Source organism: Miniopterus natalensis, chromosome 1, assembly GCF_054644295.1.
Source record: "Miniopterus natalensis isolate mMinNat1 chromosome 1, mMinNat1.hap1, whole genome shotgun sequence".
NCBI lineage: Eukaryota > Metazoa > Chordata > Mammalia > Chiroptera > Miniopteridae > Miniopterus > Miniopterus natalensis.
This window is the reverse complement of record NC_142081.1, coordinates 38,972,889-38,994,798: the sequence shown is the minus strand read 5'-3', so window position 1 is coordinate 38,994,798 and position 21,910 is coordinate 38,972,889. Positions and strand designations below refer to the sequence as shown.

General features: G+C 35.8%; 1 protein-coding gene across 1 annotated transcript in view; it reads left to right on the top strand.

The window, feature by feature from the left end:
• Positions 1-21,910, top strand: part of PIAS1 (protein inhibitor of activated STAT 1) — a 108,983-nt gene that overhangs the window by 74,385 nt on the left and 12,688 nt on the right. The window contains exons 7-9 of the mRNA XM_087820692.1: positions 986-1,091; positions 12,021-12,094; positions 21,443-21,603. Of these exons, the coding sequence (XP_087676818.1) occupies positions 986-1,091; positions 12,021-12,094; positions 21,443-21,603 (341 nt within the window). The remainder of the gene's footprint in view (positions 1-985; positions 1,092-12,020; positions 12,095-21,442; positions 21,604-21,910) is intronic.

Below are 21,910 nucleotides of genomic sequence, written 5' to 3'. Positions count from 1 at the left end.
TCTTTGTCTCCTTTTCCTTCTTCCATGTCTGGGTAGTCCCTCTGCTGGTAATGGATATTCATCTGTTCATTTGCCAAACTAGCAGCTTCTTGTTGAAAATCTTTAATATTCCCTCTTTCTTAGCCCAACTAGGGTCTTTTGAAGAATAGTTAAAGGCATAGAGTGAGATTAAATAGGTTTAGGTTAGGAAGCCAGTCTAACTTGTAATTTTTAAGATAACTACTATTTTGTCCTAGCCAGTTTGGCTCAGTGGTTAAAGCGTCGGCCCAAGGACTGAAGGGTGTCTCGGGTTTGATTCCAACCAAGGGCACGTACCTCAATTCCAGGCTCATTCCCCGGCCCTGGTCTGAGTGTGTGTAGGAGGCAACCAATCCGTGTGTCTTTCTCACATCAATGTTTCTCTCTCACACTGATGTTTCTCTCTCTCTCTCTTGCTCTTTCTTTCTCTCCCCGCCCCCCCCCCCCCCCACTCTCTAAAGCAATGGAAAAATGTCCTCAGGTGAGGACAAAAAGTAAATAAATAGGTAAAATAATAATAAAATAACTACTATTTTGCATATATCTATTACCTCCTAGTTATGGTTCATGATGACTTTGACCCCTTATTTGCATTGGTTTATCTTCAGTTGTAACAGTGTTCTTTTATATAAGTGCTTTAAATTGATTGGCTCTAAGCATAAGTAGTCAGGTAATATAGAAGCTTGAGAGACCTGGCTTTATCACTTGAAAGTAGCAAAATTAGGGCAAGTTCTTTTATTTTTATACACTTCAGTTTACTCATCTGTCAGAGTAGGTTTATGGTCACCTCAACAGCTTTTTGGTTAGGATTAAATGACTTACTGTTCATGAAAACACCTTAGATAGTGTTTGGCACATAGTAGATGTTTTAACAAGTATTAGGTTTCTTTCCCTAACATTGTGGGATTAAAATGGATGTACTGTTTACTTACACATGTTGTTTGTTTTCTACATCTTTTTTTTCCAGAACTATTCCATGGCAGTATATCTTGTAAAACAGTTGTCCTCAACAGTGCTTCTTCAGAGGTTACGAGCAAAGGGAATAAGGAATCCGGATCATTCTAGAGCTTTAAGTACGTATGATAAACTTACTTCATTTGTGTAGCTGAACTTTTTGGTAAAGCTTAGAGTAGTATATTCTCAGCTCAAGAAATTTTAGGGTGCTTTTTTTAATTAGAGCATATCATTGAGGATTAAACACACTGAAAACCTTGTTTTGTGAGCTAGAGTAAATCAAGACTTGAATAATTTAGTATCTTAGTCATCACCTGTACTTTTCTGTATTTTACTGATCTTAAAATTAGCTTTGTCAAGTCAGTACACAAACATGGAAGAGTACTTTCCTAAAACTTCAGGAAGTAAATGTTTAAGGAATTATAAGAGATTGTAAGGAAATCTTTGTATATATTTCATGAGAGTTATTTTTTCTTTACGGTTTATCTAGAAATAATGTGCAGGGATATGTGTTGACTACTTCCCTGCATTAACAAAGTAAAGAAAGAGTCAGTGGGGTGGTAGAAATAATAATGAAGGTAGGCTCTGCTATTAATCAGTTATGTGGCCTTGGGCAAGTCACTGTACTCCTGTGAGTTTCATATTCCTCATGTATAACAAGAGGTTTATACCACATGGTTTCTAAAACCTCTCCAAAGTCTGGGCTCATAGGTATGAACAACAAAATGATTTATTTTGTGATGTTGAATCTGAGATATAGTATGGTCTGCAAATTGACTGTTCTGTCCTCAGTTTTTGAGGGTAAATAAGGCAAGAGTTTGGCAGCCTTTCCAAAGAGGTGAACTAAGGTTTTCCTTTATCATCTTCTTTGTGAGAGAGAGAGTTTTCATAGATGGATTTGGGAATGGGCTGGGTGCTTAAAGAGCAAAACTTTTGCAGACAGGAGTTAGATAGTTTACCCTTTAAGGATTCTTGATGTGAATTGATTAATGAAGCATACTGTCAGATTTGTGGTTAGGAACACTGGTGGAAAAAAGTAAAGTAATAAGGCCAATTTTCCTCTCACTTCCCTTTGTGGCATAGCTTTTATCTTTTCTTTCTAACTTATTTCTATGCCAGAGTAAAAGATCCCACTACCTCTGAATCAGTATATCCACAATAGTTCATTGAAGGATTTTTCTGTGTTAAAGGGGCTTTTTAAAAAGGCAAATAATCCTGAGTCAAGAGGAGCACACTTTTGGCTAATGCCTCAGTAGGTATTACTTGACATGCAGTGGAGAATTGGAATGACAGTAGTGCCATGGGATCAGTCTCGGGGAGTGGAAGCACCATTTGGCAGGGACAAGGAGATAGTGGGGGATCCTGAAAGAAGAGAAGGATCAGACATTTGTTTTGAAGGAGAGTGCAAGAGAAGAATTTTTTAACACTCTTGCTGAAGTCTATTCCTGGTCATTCTACTGAGAATCTTTTTTGTATTTGCCACATAGTGCTGCAGTCTCATCTAGTCAGAAAGCATTATGGAATAAGGTCAGCCTGTGTGGAAAAAGTAATACCAAAAAATAAGTCAGATGAAGCTATTATATTTCATAATAATAAGGCAAGTTGTCTTTGCTCAAGCTCTTTTCCACTTGTACCAGTAGCACTGTTCGGAGGGAGAGTGGGAAGGTGAGCCTAGAATTACTTTATTTTCTAGAAGTAACCATTATTAGCCACTATTCAGCAGCAAAAGGTGCTAAATCAAAGGCTTATTTATTTCATCTCTGATACAGTACTGGAGGTGAAGGGTACTTGCAGATTGGGTAGGATTTTTGTGGCAGTTAATATCTTATCTTACTGGCCTGGGGAACCAAAAACCATTTATTTGGATCCCACCAATAAGACATTTCTTGTAAGTAACTAAAGAACAGATTGTTTGCCTTTATGCTGTCTGTAAAGAAATAACTTTCCTAACAAAATAATTGTGTAATTAAAAGATTATGTAAAACAACTTGACAGAAGAAAATGTTTGCACATTTCTCAGGTATTTTTGAAGAAAATTTACCTTATAAATATGAATCACTCTTAATTTTATCAATAAATTCTACTGGCAAAGTTTTAGTAGTCAAATCAGGCACTATTCTTGAAAGAAAAAAATTGATAGTATTTAGACTTTTCACAGATAAATCCATCCTTGATTGATTTGATTTAGTAGATTTTTGTATTGTGGTTTCCACCTTTGTGTAGAGTTGTCCCTTCACAACTATCACAAAAACAGTCCTTTACTAATTCTTGGTCAAGTTCCTGTTTCCCCTCTCACTTCCTTTCAGCAGTCGCATTAAACTTTGGCCATACTTTACTAAAACACTATTCCTCCTCTCTCAGCACACTGCCAATGCAAGAAAATTGGGGCTGCAAGATGTGAATTCTCTAAACTACACTTTTCTTCCTTAATCTTAGTGCCACCATAACTACTTTTCAACGTATCTGCACCTGTACCCAACCTTACTTTATTTTATTCAGTCTCAGGAGGCAATGTCCTTTTTCCTGCTACAAGTTAATTTTTATTCATTTATTCTCACTTAAGAAATTATATTAAGAGTCTGATATGTTTCAGACACAGGAGAATATAGCATTAAACAAGACACATATAGCCTCTGCATCCTTCAGAACTTTGCAGTCTTGTGGAAAAGACAGAATTAAATGATCGCATAAGTCGGTAATGAATTCACAGTTGTGATGTGTGCCTTAAAGAAGAAAGGGAACTTGAGGTAACAACAGGAAAACATAGTCCTCTCTGGTGCTGTGAAAGTTATAATGATGCAGAGGAATTAAGCCCCAATTCCTCTGGGAGGGAGAGAGATGCCAGGAGATAAGACCTGTCGAGCTGGAGTGGGAGAGAACAAAGGAGGAGAGTGACCAGAGAGAGTGCCGTGGAATGAAGCCATATGGGCAATAGAAAGATAGATGATAGAAAACCCTTAAAGGATTTTTAAGCAGAGTAATGTGGTCAGATTTGGGCGATATAAAGATCACTTTGACAACTGAATTGAAGGGGTGCAAAACTGATACAGTGAGGCCAGTTAGGAACCTATTGTACAAGTAAGAGATGATGGTTTCTTGAGCTAAGGTAATGATGGAAGTAGCGAAAAGTTGACAGTTTGAGAAGTGTTGAAGGGTAGAAATGGTGGAATACATGTGGGGAGTGAAGGAGGACTTCTAGGCTTCATAAGCACCAGGTTATATGGTAGTGTCATTTACTGAAGTGGAAAACAGTGTTGAAATTATCAAGTTGCAGGGAAGAGGTCAGAGTGCATTCTTAGACTTTTGGTGTTTGAGATGTCCATGAGGCATCCAGAAGGAGATGCTCAGAAACAGTATTAAGAGACCTGGCTCCCTCACTTAACTGCTCTCTGTCCTATGTTGTGTGGTTTTTTTGTTTGTTTTTTTTCAGTTCCTCTCTCTACAGGCTTTCTTTCAACCTTCCCTGTCAAGTTCTTTTTCATCCTTTAAAATACACAAAACCAAGTTATTCTCTAGGTAGAGCTCTGTGTTCATTTTGTTCTCATCCTAGTTCCTTTTTTTTTTCTTTAAATACATCTTTATTGATTCAGAGAGAAGAAGGGAGAGGGAGAGAGAGAAACATCAGTGCTGAGAGAGTCATTGATCGGCTGCCTCCTGCACACCCCCGACTGGGGATCAATCCTGCAGCCCGGGCATGTGCCCTGACTGGGAATCTAACCGCGATCTCCTGGATCCTAGGTCTATGCTCAACCACTGAGCCATGCCCGGCCGGCTCATCCTAGTTTCTTCATGAGTAATCTATTCTTGCTCTTCCTGCCTCCTCATTGCAACTCATTGTGATCTTTTTATTTAAAAAAAAATTTTTTTTAAACTATGTCTTTATTGATTTCAGAGAGAGGAAGGGAGAGGGAGAGAGAGATAGAAACATCAATGATGAGTCATTGATCAGTTGCCTCCTGTACATCCCCTACTGGGGATCAAGCCTTCAACCTGTGCATGTGCCCTTTACCCCAGAAATTGAACCTTGATCTCCTGGATCATAGCACAACCGCTGAGCCATGCTGGCCTGGCTCATTGGGATCTTTTAGCTCCCATCCTTCCACTGAAACTGCTTCTGTAGATATCACAAATCACCAATCTGATTGCCAAATTTAAAGTTTATCTTTTCAGTTTTTATCTTGGATATTTTTTCTGTTTCATACCATCCACTTTCTGCTTGAAATTCTCTTCTCTGACTGTTACTTCTCAATACTTGCCTTCAGTGGATTCTCTTGAAGGGAAGCATGCTAAATGTTTGTTTTCCCTGAGGTTTTATCCTTGGTCAACTTTTTTCATGCTTTCCCTAGAGGTAATCATATTATCCACTCTTGTGGTTTGAACTAGTACCAACTCCCAAATACATATCTTCACCCCAGACCTTCCCCTGAATTTCAAATACAGATATGTATAGCTAACTGCCTTTACCAAAACATTTTACTGGCTCCTCAATTTCAAGTATTTCAAACTGAACTCACCAAGTTCTTTCAAACTTACACCCTAAATACTCCTCAGATCTGTCTTTTCTCTCTCTCTACCATCACTCCTCTTGTTTAAGCTCTCATACCCTGCCTTTATTTTAAAAACCTTTTCTTAATTAACATATTCCTCTCCTTTCTTGGCTCCTCTTTATTATCTCTTCTAGTAGTAACCTAAGTGACTAGTATAGATCTAATCTTAGCCATTCCCTTGGAATTCATGTCTTCTTTTTTTAATGTTTTTATTGATTTCAGGGAGAGGTAGGAAGAGGGAGGGAGAGAGAGATAGACACATCAGTGATGAGAGAGTCATTGATTGGCTGCTTCCTGCATGCCCTCCACTGGGAATCCAGTGGGCAACCCGAGCATGTGCCCTGACCGGGAATCGAACCGTGTCCTCCTGGTTTATAGGTCGATGCTCAACCGCTGAGCCACACCAACCGGGCAAAATTCATGTCTTCTTAACACCAATAGAATAAAAACTCCAACTGCAGTAGCGGGATGTGCAGCTTTCCATGGTGTGGCACCTGCTTACTACTTTCTAGTATCATCTGTGTTCACTCTTCTTCTCATACTTTACATTTTAAAAATATTGAATTCTTTTCTTTTTCCTCAGTGCTTTGTGTGTATTGTTCTCTACACCTCAAAACTTCACTGTTGTCTCTTTTGCCTAACTCAGTTATCCTTCAGGTTTCACATTTTCCACAGGGTATCTCTGAACCCCCCAGAGTAGATGAGTTGACTTTCAGCTGGCTTCCTTAACATACTTCCATCAGCATCTTTACTTCCTATGAGACTGTGAGTTCCTTTGGACAGGAATTTAATCTTATTTTTCTTTGAATTCCTAGTGCTTAGCACAATGCTCGGCACGTAGTAGAGCCTGAGAATTTTGTTGAAGTAAACTCTGAAAAGAAATCTAGAGTAAAAATTAGGTCTCTGTACCTATTCTCTTGCTTATAAAGTGAAATATTGGACTTAATATGTTCAGTTATTTCCAGCCTTAAAATTCTAAAAGGCTGAATATAAAGTAATTGAATATTAAGAAAGGATAGAAATTATTTTTAGAAAAACAAACCTAGAACAGCACTGCCTGATAGAACAATCTGTGATGCTGGAAATATTCTACATTTGTACTGTTCCATATGGTAGCCACCAGCAACATGTGGCTATTGAGCACTTGAAATGTAGCTAGTGCAACTGAGGAACTGAATTTTAAATTTTCTTAAATTTAAATTTAAATATAGCCACATGTGACTAATAGCTAACTCTCATAGCTTGGGACAACAGGAATTTTAAAAGATTAATTTTAAATGTGACTAGTTATAACTTTAGGTCATATAATAAAATGCTTTTACCACTGCAATTCACAATGATTCAAGAAATTTTAACTTCCAGAAGACTTCTCACGTTTTGGGTGATGCAGCATGATGAACATTATGTCTTTGTTTTTATTTTTTATTCCCTTGCCGACAAAGAATAAGTACTTATTTTATTTTTCCTCCATGCTCTGCTGTGATTAAATTTAACATAGTAAGTTTTTTCCTTTTCAGTTATGTTTATTGAAGTACAGTTTACAAATAATAAAAATTCACCTTTTTATGTGTACAGTTTGATGAATTTGACAGATGTATGTAATCATGAACCACTGTCACAATCAAAATATAGAACATCCTTCACCCTAGAAAGTTCCCTTGAGGCTCATTGCAGTCCATCTCATTTCCTTACCTCTAGTTACCATAACCATTGATGTGGTTTCTGTCTCTGTAGTATTGTCTTATACAGAATGTCAGATATTTGAATGCTACAGCATGTACCCTTTTGGTCTGGCTTATTTCACTTAGTATAATGCTTTTGAAGGTTATCCATGTAGTGTATTCCTCTTTATTGCTGAGTCACATGGTAAGTGTATGGAAGACAGGCTTGCTGTGTCTTATAAAGTGCATGTACGGTTTTCGTATTCCTGCCATTATGTACGAGATTTTGAATTGTTCCCCATCCTCACTAGCTCTTTGCATTGTCAGACTGCTCTGATTTTTGGCCACTCTGGTCAGTGTGGAGTGGTGTCTCATTAGATTTCTTTCTTAATACGTTTTTATTGATTTCAGAGAGGGAGAGAAAGAAACATCAGTGATCTGCTGCATCCTACACTCCCCCTACTGGGGATCGAGCCTGCAGCCTGGGCATGTGCCCTGACTGGGAATGGAACTGTGTCCTCCTGGTTCATAGTTTGACTCCCAACCACTGAGCCGCGCCACTGGGCTCTCAGAGTTTTGATGTGCATTTTCCTAATGATTAATGATGTTAAACATCTGTTCATATGCTTACTTGCCATCCCTCTAGCTTCTTTGATAAAATGTCTGTTCAGATATTTTCTCCATTTCTTTTTATAGTTTTGTGCTTTTAAGTTACAGTTTGTATAGATGGAAGGTAAGGTTCATTTCTCCCCGTATAGATATGCAATTGTTTTCAACAACATTTGTTGAAAAGACTGTATTTTCCTCCATTTAATTAGCTTGGTACCTTTTTCAAAAATGAATTGACCATAGATGTATGAATCTATTTTTGGATTCTGTTATTTTCCATTGACATATATATATATATATATATGTGTGTGTGTGTGTATATATATATATATATATATATATCCTTATGCCAGTACCATAATTTTGATTACTGTAGCTTGATATTAAGTCTTGGGATTAGCCTTCCAACTTTAGGGGCAAGGGTTTGTTTTTATTTTTCAGAATTGTTTTGACTAAGTCAAACAATTCTAAGCCCAATATATAAAAGATAATACATAGTGACCAAATAGAGCTTATTCCAGGAATATTAGGTTGATATAACATTCTAAAATCAATCAGTATAATTCACCCTCTCAACAAACTAAAAAAGAAAAAGATCATATCTCCATCCATAGATGCAGGAAAGGCATTTGGTCAAATTCAATATCCATTCATGAGAAAAATCTCAGCAAAATATAAAGAGAAGGGAACTCCCTCTGTGTAATAAAGGGTATTTATAAAAAGTCTTTAGCTAATATTATAGTTAATGGTGAAGAACTTGAATGCTTTACCCCTAAGATTGGGAAGTAGGCAAGAATATCTCATCTTAATACTTCTGTTCAGCATTACCCTCAAGATTCTAGCTACCACAATAAGGCAAGAAAAAAGAAGCATACAGATTAGAAATGAATAAATAATTTTTTGTTTGAAGGTGACTTTATTGTTTATGTAGAAAAAAATCCTAAAGAATCAACAAAAAGCTGCTAGAACTAATATGTGAATTTAGCAAGGTGTCAGAGCCACATGGTTGATTTATAGAAATAAATTGTATTTCTACTAGCAGTAAATAATTGGAAACTGAAATTCAAAAAATAAGAATTTACTGTAACATCCCAAAATATGAAACTTAGGGATATATTGCACAAAATTTGTGTAAGGTTTGTATATTGAACACTACAAGACGTTGCTGAAATTAAAATAAGACCTGAATAGCCCCAGCCAGTGTGGCTCAGTTTGTTGGGTGTCATTCCGTTCACCTAAAGGTCACCAGTTAGATTCCAGGTCAGTGCACATGCAGGTTTCGGGCTTGATCCCAGTAAGGGGTGTGCAAGAGGCAGCCAGCCAGTCAGTGTTCTGCTCTCACATCAGTGTTTCTCTTTCCCTATCCCTTCCCCCCTCTCTCTCAGAATCAATTAAATAAGACCTGAATGATGTACCATGTTAATGGATCAGAATACTCATTATGGTTATTGGAGATCTAGATGTCAGTTCTCTCCAAAATGATCTATAGGTTAGATTTAATCCAATCAAGATTTTAGTAAGATCTTTAAAAGCATCTTTGCATGGGAGAATTGGCTCAGATTGAGTCTGTAATGGCAAAGGCGAAAGACAAAGCTTTTTTTAAAAAAATAGAAATTGACAAACTGATTCTAAAATAATTTCAGAAAATTATCCCACCTCTGAGAGAGAGTGAACATACAAATCACATTTTGTTTTAAGTAACAATACCTAATATTTATTGAGTATGATGTTAGGTTATTATAAAGCATTTGATGTGTGTTAACTTATTTAATCCTTCAAACAGTGTTATATGAGGAACTATTACATTTACAAGATGATGAAACTGAGGCACAGAGATTAAATGACTTGACTAAAGCTTGAATTCTAACCCATGCTGGCATTAGATCCTGGCTTTACCACTACCTGAGGTTGCCTCTCCTGTTTTAGTTTCTTTTCGAATGACTAAACAGTGAACTTTGTTTCGCCTAACGCTGTTATTATGGTCTATGGTATTTCTTCATTAAATGGAGGTTTAAATAGACAAAGTCAGTTACTGTTCCCATTGCTGTGAGTATGGTGGGTGCTGGAGGGATGTTTGATGAAGGCATACAGAATGGTTGGTAATCACATTAGGATTCGTTTTCCATGTTTATTTTGTGGCAGTTATCTTTAAAAAGATATTGTTTGTTAAATGTATCTTTAGGAGAAAGAGTTGACTGAGATTGGATGTATAATAGGAAAGGCATACTTTTTATAATTTACATTTGATATTAATTAGCATAAGTGATACTACAGCTATATTTCCCAAACTAAAACTCAGGGATTTTATGCCTTTTCAGCTGTGAGGCAGCCTATGAGTTATACAGATTAAAAAATTTGGAATTTCCAGGCCATTAAATGACTTTTTAGTCTGGCATCAGAGTTACATCTGCAGCTCTATAGGTTGTTCTGATGTACATCTTAGTTGTGATCCACTGATTTATGGAGACAGTTGGATAAAATATCTAAGATTTGTGCCATCTCAAAAAATGCAGATTGTGTGACCACCATGTTTAATAAAGACAGGATTCTTAATTCCCATAAATGATTTTCAGCACACAGGTATCTACTCTGAAGTCATTCTTCTTTGTCTAAGTACCTTTTCCTCTCCTCATTTTCTTTTTTTTTTTTTTTTTAATATGCCTTTATTGATTTCAGAGAGAGGAAGGGGGAGAGAGAGAGAGAGAAACACCAATGATGAGAGAGTCATGGGGATTGAGCCTGCAACCTGGGCATGTGCCCTGACCCGGAATTGAACGGCGATTTCCTGGATCCTAGGTTGATGCTCAGCCGCTGAGCCACGCGCGGCCGGGCTCTCCCCATTTTCTTTACTATATATTAACTACCCGGACACTCTTCGTTGTGCCACAGCTCTGAAATTCTATGATTGGCTATGTACACAGCCACTCCACATGGGCCCTCCATTCTACATAAAGACTTTAAAGTTTTGTGGAACAGTTCTGAAGTTATTGGAATGTTACATTTAGGCATTTCCAAGTTTCACTTCTGTGTTGAAGTTTAATTGAGGTTCTAAGTTGCGTTTTTTTCCAAAGTAACACATGCCTCAGGTGTCCAGGTGAGAAGTATAAAGGATCCTTGTTATATTAGACTGAGTAACAGAATAGTCATTAAAAGTGAAATTACTAGTGAGCTCTCTCTTAATAGCCATTGGAATTTTGAACTGAAAAGACTTAACTAGTGTGGGTTCTTATTTTGCTAGAAGTACAATTATGCTCAGAGAGGAGGTTTGATTTGCCCAAGGGTAGCATAATTAATTTTTGGATAAATAAACGTACAACTTGACCCTGGCCAGGTAGTTCAGTTGGTTAGAGTGTCGTCTAGATGTGCCAAGATTGCAGATTCGATCCCTGCTCAGGGCACATACAAGAATCAATCAGTGAATGTATAAATAAGTGGAACAACAAATCTTTGGGGGGTTTTCCCCCTCTCTCTTTCTCATTCCTCCTCTCTCTCTAAAGATCAATAAAAAACATTTTTTTAATAAATAAAGGTACATCTCATAATTATATGGTAAAAAAGCAACTGAACTTTTTTTCTTTCATAATTTGAAATTTGAATTAATATTTTATAAACAATATTTTGTTATCTGAGCCTTGGGGAAATTTGTAAATGTTTTAATTTTTAAAAAAATAATATTGGTCATAGTTTAAAAGAAAGAACTATAAAAGACAAACGGTCTGCCATCAGTTGAATATGTCAGCCTACTATAGAAGTTTTCTTGATGTTACTGCAATGCAGTTTTGCTCTGTGGTTGAGAAACAGGAAACTTACAGGAAATGCAGTCAGTCTATAGATAAGAAATGGTTCTGTTTCCTTTGTTCATTGTAGAAATTAGAAACCATATGCTTTTTATTTTCATTAAGTTGATGGGAAAATAATTGAACAGATTATTTTTTAGTCCTTTTTTATTTGTTTTATATATTTTTATTGATTTGAGAGAGAGATCAATTGCCTCCTGCAGGCACCCCTACTGGGGATCAAACCCATAACCTGGGTATGTGCCCTGACCAGGAGTCAAACCAGTAACCTTTTGGTACATGGGACGACGTTCAACCGACTGAGACACACCGGCTAAGGCTAACTCCTTTTTTTCTAAGGTTTCTCATTTTAAGTTCTGTTCTTTTTCTTATATTGCATTAGTGATGTATCTTCATAAACTTGTTTTGTTTGTTTTCTCTTCAATGAATGTCAGTTAAAGAGAAATTGACTGCGGATCCAGACAGTGAAATAGCTACAACCAGCCTAAGGGTTTCTCTACTATGTCCAGTAAGTGTTAACTAATATTTGCTTTCCAGAAGATTTAACATACGTGTTCTTTTTCATTAAGTATTTTCAGTATTTGAGAAATTTTATTTTTGAAATGTGCCTTCCTTTGTTACAGTTTTGGAAGTAGAAAGACATTTAGTAATGGGACTTGGAATCTAAACAAATTTATAAGTCTATAAAAATTTTCTGCTCTTACTAAAACATTTAAATATCACTTGTGATTAATAACTGTCTCTTAGACTCAAGTGTAAAATCTCCAAATAAGGAATGTTTATCTCAGTGTATTTATAAAATTTCATTTTTAAAAATAGTCCTGTATCCTTCTGAAAAAGAACCTGGCCATGGTTACCAATTTAACCATTTTGCCAACAGTGACTACATTATAAGAATCCACCACTTAAAAACTATTTTATTTAGCTTGAATAATTGAATTGGTTATACATATAAAAATAACCTAGATATATTTTTAAACCAGAAAATAAGGTAAAATAAATCATTTGTACAAAATAGATATAAGGCCCAAGACATACCAAATAACCAAACTTGTGAAAAAAAAAGTTTCACAAAAAATGTGTGTTAAGGTTTATTTTGTATCTAGTTTGATGTAATGAATATGTTTTTTATGCAAAAATATGTGGATAACTAAGAGTAAATTGTTTTGACATTTTTTATTACCTTTTGTATAATTAATCAAATTAATCATTTATAAACTGGGGAGAAAGTATGAAGAATGAGAGGACACAGCTGTTTCCTGATTTGCTTGGATTGTTCAGGCAGACCTGATATTGAAAGTTTTTAACATTGAAATCCCACTCATCTAAGATGAAGAAACAAAGAATTTAAATAGAAATTAAGTGTTATTTGTTTCTACATCTTAGTCTTTTGTAATTTATAAAACCTCAAGCACAATATGAAAAAGTCATTAGCTTGTGAATTAGTTTATAATACTATACTGTACATAGCTCTTTTTAAAAAAAATTTTTGGTTTTGTAATACTAAGGGAACTCCTCCTGTTCATTATTAACTTTTATAAATTATAGAAAAAAAATACAGTTATGTTAATAAAAAAACACCAAATCCTATCATATGTATTTATCCATCTATTTTGTTATTTTGTACCATAGTCATTCCTTAGGGGGAAAAATTGTTTTTTCTATGACCATTTATCCCCTCAAAATATTTTGACTCCAAGCTTTTTATGTTATTATTAAAATACTTTGCCAAATATATAATACAATCATTGACAAAAACTGGAGAGAGAAATAGCAACACAACAATAGTATAGATTTTGAACCTCACTTTCATATATAGATACAACTAGATAGAAGGTCCTTAAGGAAGCAGAGGACTTAAGCAGCACTATATATCAATTGGACCTAATAAACTTATACAGAATATTCCACCTAACCACCAGCAGATTGTACATTCTTAAGTGTATATAGAACATTCTCCAAGATAGACCACATGTTCAGCCACAAACAAATCTTAACCAATTTAAAAATAAAATCATACAAAGTATCTTCTCTCACCTCAGTGGGATGAAACTAGAAATCAATATCAGAAGGAAAACAGGAAAATCCACAAATATGTGGAAATTAAACAACACACTCTTAACCAATGGGTTAAAGAAGAAATCACAAGGGTATGTAGAAAGTGGAGACATGAAAACAAAACCCATTTTACCAAAACATGGGATACAGCAAAAGTGGTAGGAGAGAAGTTTATAGTACTAAATGCTTAAATTAAAAAAGAAGAGAGATCTCAAATCAACACCCTAACTTACCTCAGGAAACTAGAAAAAGAAACTAAACCGAAAGTCAGCAGAAGGAAGGGATTAACAAAGATTAGAGCAGAGATAGAGAATAAAAAAAATTGAGACCATGAGTTGGTTTTTGAAAATATCAGCAAAATTAACAAACCCTTAGCTAGACTAAGAAAAAAGAGGAAAGACTCAGGTAGCTAAAATTAGAAATGAAAGAGACATTACAACTGATGTCATAGAATAAGGATTAGAAGGGACTGCTAGGAACAATTATATGCTAACAAATTGGATAAACTAGAAGAAATGGATAAATTTCTACAAACATAACCTACCAAGATTGAATCATGAAGACATAAAAATTCTGAACAAACCTCTAACTAGTGAGGAGACTAACGCAGTGATCAAAAACTTCCCAACACAGAAATTCCCAAGACCCCATGGCTTCACTGCAGAATCATACCAAACATTTAAAGAAGAATTAATACCATTTTTTTCACTCTTCCAAAGAATTGAAGAGGAAGGGATACTCCTAAACTCATTCTTTGAGACCAGTATTACTCTTCTCCCTAAATCAGACAAAGACAAACAAGGGGGGGGGAATAGCACACCAATATTCCTGATGAATATTCATGCAAAAACCCTTAACAAAGTACTAGCAAACTGAATTCACCAGCACATTAAAAGTATTATACACCATGACCAAGTGGGATTTATAGCTGGAATGTAAGGGTGGTTCAGCAATCAAAAGTCAATCAATGTAATATACTACATTAACAAAATGAAGGACAGAATATACATGATCATCTGAATTGATGTAGAAAAAACATTTGACAAAGTGCAACATCCTTTCCTGATCAACACACTCAACAGACTAGACTAGAAAAAAAGCTTCCTGAACATAATAGCCATATATACACAATCCACCTTGAACATCATAGTCAATGTGGAAAGACTGAAATCTCTTCCTCTGGAACAGGGGTGGGGGACCTTTTTTCTGCCAAGGGCCATTTGGATATTTATAACATCATTTGCGGGCCATTCAGAATTATCAGCTTAAAAAATTAGCTATGCAAAAAGCTCCTAGATTTATTGAATTTCGAGTCCCCCCTCTAGTTGTCTTGGCAGGGCCAGACCAAATGATTTCTCGGGTGGCTGTTCCCCACCCATGCTCTAGAGGATTAAGGCAGGGATACCCACTCTCACCACTACTATTCAGCATAGTACTAAAGTTTTAGCCAGAGTAATTACACAAGAAAAGGAATTAAGACATACAAATTAGAAAGGAAGACTAAATGATCTGTTCATAGATGACATGATTTTTTATGTAGAAAACCCTAACCTACAAAAACTGTTGGAACTAATGAATGAATTTAGAAAAGTAGGATACAAATCAACAGTCAAAAACTAGTTATTTCTATACACTAACGATGACCTATCTGAAAAGAAAATTAAGAAAACAATTCCATTTAGCATCAAAAAGAATAAAATATTTAGGGAATAAACTTAACCAAGGAAATGAAAGACTTACACATTGAAAACTACCAAACATTACTCAGAGAATTCAATAAAAATACAAATAAATGGAAAGACACCCCGTATCTGTGGATTGAAAGACTTAATATTGGTTAAATGTCCATACTAGTCAAAGTGATAAACAGGTTCAGTACAATCCCTATCAAAATCCCAATGGCAGTTTTTGCAAAAATGGGGAAATCCTATAATTTCTATGGAATCTCAAAGAACCCCAAATAGCCAAAACAATCTTTTTTTTTTTTTTTAATGTATATATATCTTTATTGATTTCAGAGAGGAAGGGAGAGAGAGAGATAGAAACATCCATGATGAGAGAGTCATTGATCAGCTGCAGCCCACAACCTGGGCATGTGTCCTGACTGGGAATCGAACCCCTATCTCCTGGGTCCTAGGTTAATGCTCACCCCACCCGCTGAGCCACGCCCGGCTGGGCCAAAACAGTCTTTTAATGAGAACAAAGTTTGAGGCCTCACACTCCCTGATTTTAAAACATAGTACAAAGCAACAGCAATTAAGATGGTGTGGTACTGACTTAATAATGATAGATAATGTAGACCAGTGAAACAAAATAGCCTAAAAACAAACTATTGCATATATGTCCAAATGATTTTGATTTTTTATTTTTGTAATTATTCCCCAGGATACTTTTTCCATTGATTAATTTTAGAGAGTGGAAGGGAGGGAGGAGAGGGAAAGAAACATCAGTGTGAGAGAGAGAGAGACACCGATTGGTTGCCTCCCACATGTGCCCCAGCCAGACCAGAGGTTGAACCTGCAACCCAGGTACCTGCCCTTGACTGGGAATCGAACTCATGGCCCTTCGGTGTGCAGGCTGACGCTCCAACCACTGGGCCACACTGGTCAGCCAAATGACTTTGAGCAAGGGCACCAGGATTATACACTGGGGAAAAGACAGCCTATTCAATAAATGGTGTTAGGAATAACTGTATGTTCACATGTAGTATAATGAAGTTGAACCCTTACTTTGCAGTATATGCAAAATTAACTCAGTGGATTAAAGACCTACAATGTAAGACATTAAACTGTTAAACTCCTAGAAGAAAACATAGAGGTAAAGCTTCAAATGAACTTAGCAATGATATCTTGGCTATGATGCCAAAGCACAGACAACAAAAGCAAAAATAGACGAAGAGAACTATGCCAAACAGTTTTCTGCATGTCAAAGGAAATAATCGACAGAATGAAAAGAAAACCTGTGGAATGGGAGAAAATAATAGAAAATAATAGTAAATCATATATTCAGTAAGGGATTAATATCCAGAATATATAAGGAACTTCTATATTTCAACAACAAAAAACAAACACTTGATTTTAAAGTGGGCAAAAGACCTGAAATAGACATTTCTCCAAAGATAGAAGAATAGTTAATCACACAAAAAGATGTTCAACATCACTAATCATTAAGGAAATGCAAATCAAAACCATATGAGATATCACTACACATCCATCAGGATGGGCACTATCAAAAGAACAGAAGATACCAAGTGTTGGCAAGGATGTGAAGATGCTGGAACTCCTGCATGTTCTTGGTGGGAATGTAAATGCTGTAGCCATTGTGGAAAACAATATGATGGTTTGTCAAAAAATTAAAAATAGAATTACCATATGGTCCAGCAATTCCTCTTCTGGGTATATATCCAAAAAAATTCAAAGCAGTATCTCAAAGAGATAATTTGCACACCCATGTTTATCGCAATAGCCAACATGGGGAATCCATGAGAGATGAATGGATAAAGAAAATGTGCTATATATATACAATTGAATATCATGCAGCATTAAAAAAGGAAGGAAATACGTTTCAGCATGGATGAACCCCGGGAACGTTATGATAAGCAAAGTTAAGCTAGTCACAAAAGCATAAGTACTGTATGATTCCACTCATTTGAAGTATATAAAGTTGTCAAAAATCATAGAAACAGAAAGTAGGTGGTTACCAAGGACTGGGGCAAAGGGGAATTAGTGTTTAATGAGTATAGATCTTGCATAACAGTGTGAATATACTTAGCACTACTGAGCTGTACACTTAAAATGATTAAGGTGGTAGATTTAATATTATGGGTGTTTTGTTTTACTACAATAAAAAATACTGTCTGGGGTGGATTCCTAAATAACTAGATAAATGTCATAACAGACTATGGTGTAAAAAGAATTTGGTATTTGTTTGTTTTTTAATCCTCACCCAAGGATATTTTTTCTTTTCCTTTTTTTTTCTTTTTCCCAAAGAGAGTGGGAGGGTGGGAGGAGGGAGAGAGAGAGAAAAACACATCAATGTGAAAGAAACACATCAATTGGTTGCCTCCTACACTCACCCTGACCAGGCCAGGGATCGAATGCAAATCAGATACTTTCCCTTGACTGGGAATCACCCCCAGGACCCTTCAGTGTGCAGGCCAGTGCTCTAACCACTGAGCACACTGGCCAAAGCAAGAACCTGGTGTTTTTTAACATTCAGAAAAATGGTGCACAGACCAGGTAAGTGGAGGATGGAAAGAAGACAGAGATTAAAAAAAAAAAAAAAAAAAAAAATTATACACTTATCCTCTTTTCTCCAAATCTCAATTTATCCACCTTCCCCCTCCACGTGATTTCTTGCCACCCATTCCATTATAAAACACCAGTACAGAGAATATGAGAAATTTAGAAAAGTGCATAAGCTTCATCTTCCATTTAAATCAACTGGAAGAAGTCTTGTTTTTCTGCAATTTCACTTTAAAAGTGTGTACAGTTGTGCTAATATGTATGATGTTGTCATTTGACATGTAGGTGAAGCATTTATTCATATAAGTAAATACTACATTTTAAACCTTGACATTTATTTATAGAACCAGTTTTGAATTTTATAAATCAGGTGATCTTTGCTATATTATTAGAAAGTGTTAATCACATTTTGCTCCTTGAATCTCTTAATTTAGTGGGCCAGATTTTAATTTTTCTTCCCGTATTCCCCCGCTCCTCCCTTTTTAGTTTCAACAATTTTAGCAGTTCATTTTAAATTGACATCTGCTTTCAAAATTCAGATTATAGAAAAAACTGTATGTAAATTATAATTATAATATTTTTATGGATTTCTGTTTGGCTAAAGGATCAATCCCTTTACAATTATTCTGAAATAGTAAGGCAGTATATTTTAGGTATGTTTTTATTCTAAGAAGTAAAATTTAGTAATGACAACTCATGTGTATATCCAATTTTTAGAATAATAAAAGATTTATTTTCTTTGAAATATGTAAATATGATATCTGACAATGCATTTGAATTGCCCTTGTGATATATACAGCTCAAAATAAATGAGTTTGTGTTGTTTGTGTGCCACATAGCTAAAGGCAATGAAAATAATTAAAAATGTTTTTGCTTTTTGGGAATTTTTTAGTTCTGATATATTAAAAATAAAGCTGGAAGAATGTTCGAGAGCCTGCTTTGTGAAATAATCCTCAGACCTATAAATTCGAAAACAAATGAGTTGGCATTGATAGAAGAAAAATAAACTGCTCGGAAATTTATGTATGAAATATTTATGATGATGAAGAAAAAATTGTGAAATTATTAATATCACTATTTTTATAAGGAAAATACATATTTTACTGGCTTTTTAGGGTCCTTTTGATATAAACTGGTTTAAACATACTTAGCTGGGTATTTTCTCTTGCACCATCAGTTACTAATATAGCACTACTATGTTATAGTAAGGTTAGTGGCATTAGGAAACTCATTTGGGAGTTGTTTTCAAAGTGTTTATTTGCAGATGATGCAGATGTCTACCACATTTTATAAAAGGAAAAGAGGAATTTGTAATTAACAAGACGAAGGTGTTCAAAACTCAGTTTCTGTCTTGATACCAAGTTAAAGAAATCAGTGTCTATTTGCAGATAAGTATGTAGAATTTAGTGATTGTTTTTAAAAATCAGGAACGTGAGGATTATATAATAGTTTGTGATTCTTTGAAGCAAGGCATTTGTGTGACAGCTAATAAGCAGTGTATTTGAAAGTGAACTTTTCCTTTCCTGTATCTATTTATAAATGTTCTTCCTGTGCCGTTCATGTAGCAGTGTTCCTTAAAAACTCTGTAGGTAAAATTGTCAATGTGGTTGATCATAAAGGCTTTAGAATTGCTCTCTCACCAAAAAGACGAACTGACAGCCAGGGATTATAGGGATGAAGGTATGTGAGATGAAGACTTGACCTTCTTACCGTTGTCTTCAAAAACTATCAGAAGTAGCCTACTAGTTATGCAGTACTTGAACTTGTCTACTAGTATTGTATTTGTATATGATTCTTAGTCTCTGATTTCTCTACTTAGTATTAAGGCAGTGACAAAAATACTCAGGAGGAATTTCTACTTCACAGGTAAGTTAAGGTCCAACTTAGGATGTAACAATTTAATTTAGCACCACCAACCAGATACATTTCCAAGTGCCAAGTTTAAGGAGATAGGTCCAATGTGCTTCTAGTAGGAAAGGAACACACATAAAGTAGTATAATCATGTGCAGGGTAGAGTTGGGAGCACAGAGAAGGGAGCTATCAGTTTTCTCTGTGTCCCTTCTGTTCATACTTTTCATACTGAAAACTGACATTACTTCCTTCTCATAAGTTTATAGCACATTCTGTGTCCTTTTTTTATTCTTCATCACTATATCCTGTTGAAGTAAGAAGGAAACAGTGTTACTTTAGAGATAGAAAAAGAGGCCCAGAAAGGTTAAGGGCCATTCCTAGAGGCACAGTAAATCATTGGTACCAAAACAATAATTTTGGGTCCCAGATGTCAGTTAATTTCCTTGGTAGACTAGGAAATTGCACATTTCCCTGAAATTCTTCTAAGCTAAGAATCTTTGCCGTTTTTTTTCCCCTCATTTAACTCATAATCTTTAACAAGCCTTTATATTTTCTAAGCTTGCAAATGTGTGGGAAGCCTTTTCCTGGTACTCAGGAATAGTGTGGTTATTCAAAATAGATAACCTCTATACTACAGTCACACCTCAGAGATACTGTGTTCAGTGCTAAACCACCACAGTAAATCAAGTTGTAATCTATTTGCTGGTGGAGGGTCTTGTTTCAATTTGTGGAAAAATGCACATCTGTGAAACACAATAAAGCAAAGTGCACTAAAACGAGGTATGCCTTGATATGGCCAGTGTGGCCTTTCTGGACCCCACAGTGGAAATGCACCTGCACTGTACAAGGTGTTCTCCAGGGAAAGGGGTGGTGATATGGCAGCTCCCTGTGGGAAGATGGCTGGATAGCTTCTCTGCCTTGGGCCAAAGCTAGCAGCTCAGGGACCAGATGAAGATTTTATTGTACATACGACAGACTCGGCCTGTGTCAGCCTAAGCAACATTTGCACGGCAAGAAGATAAAAAAGTCTCATGACATGCTGGAAAAGTGCTAGAGGTCCAGGGGTGTTGACTGAATTGGCTTGTGATGGTGCCCAGTGAGGGAGGAAATACAGAGAGTGCACACACTTGGCTTCCTTCTCAAAGCTATCATTTGACAGTTCAGTCAAACATTGTGGGGAATGCTTGCCATTCGTTTCATTTTCACCTGTGAACTACTATCATTCAGATATCAGGTTGATAGTAATGTAATTGTATCTGTATACTGCAGTATTTAATAAGATTCTTTTTTCCTTTCCTAAATTCCTAGTAAAAATGGTTCTTAATTGTTTCGAATCAGAGATTACTCTTAAGAATTTGGTGGAAGCACTCTCTCCAGAAAAATGCACATACTTACAAAATTTTAATGTATTTCAAGGAGTTCATGGCCCTTCCTTCCCCCAGAAGCCTATCTGAGCTATAGAGTGAGGGTAAAAATCCCGTGCTGTATACTTTCCATAGTCACTGTGTTTAAGGAAATTCTGTAATTTTTTAAGCTATAGTTTCACAGAAAATGTGTTTAATGTTCTTCCATATTTACAAAAAGTAAACTCAGAATGCTTTAAATTAGAACACATGCACATTATGCTTCAGGAAATATTTATCAAAACTTAAATTTTGAATTACAGTTGTCTAATGCTTACTTTTGTTTCCCTTTTTTAAAGCTTGGTAAAATGCGGCTGACAATTCCATGTCGGGCTCTTACCTGTTCTCATCTACAGTGCTTTGATGCAACTCTTTATATTCAGATGAATGAGAAAAAGCCAACCTGGGTTTGTCCTGTCTGTGATAAGAAGGCTCCGTACGAGCACCTTATTATTGATGGGTATGTCAATTTAAAGTTTTTTCTTGTACCTCGAAATGACATCTATTACCTGGGTTTGTTGTTTATCATACCTATCAGGTCATGTTTTTTGAGTTACATATTTTAAGGATTTTCATTATTCTAGAAATCAGTATTTTTCAAAGTAAATAATATTGTGAACATTTTACCTTTTTAATTTGATGTCCTCTTGTTTTGGAAATGCATGCTTTACTGTCAGTGCCTCCTGGCATTTACCATTTAAGCACCAGTGGTTCCTAGCAGGTTATGCTTACACCTTTTCCTAACACGAATTCATCTATCCCTAGAC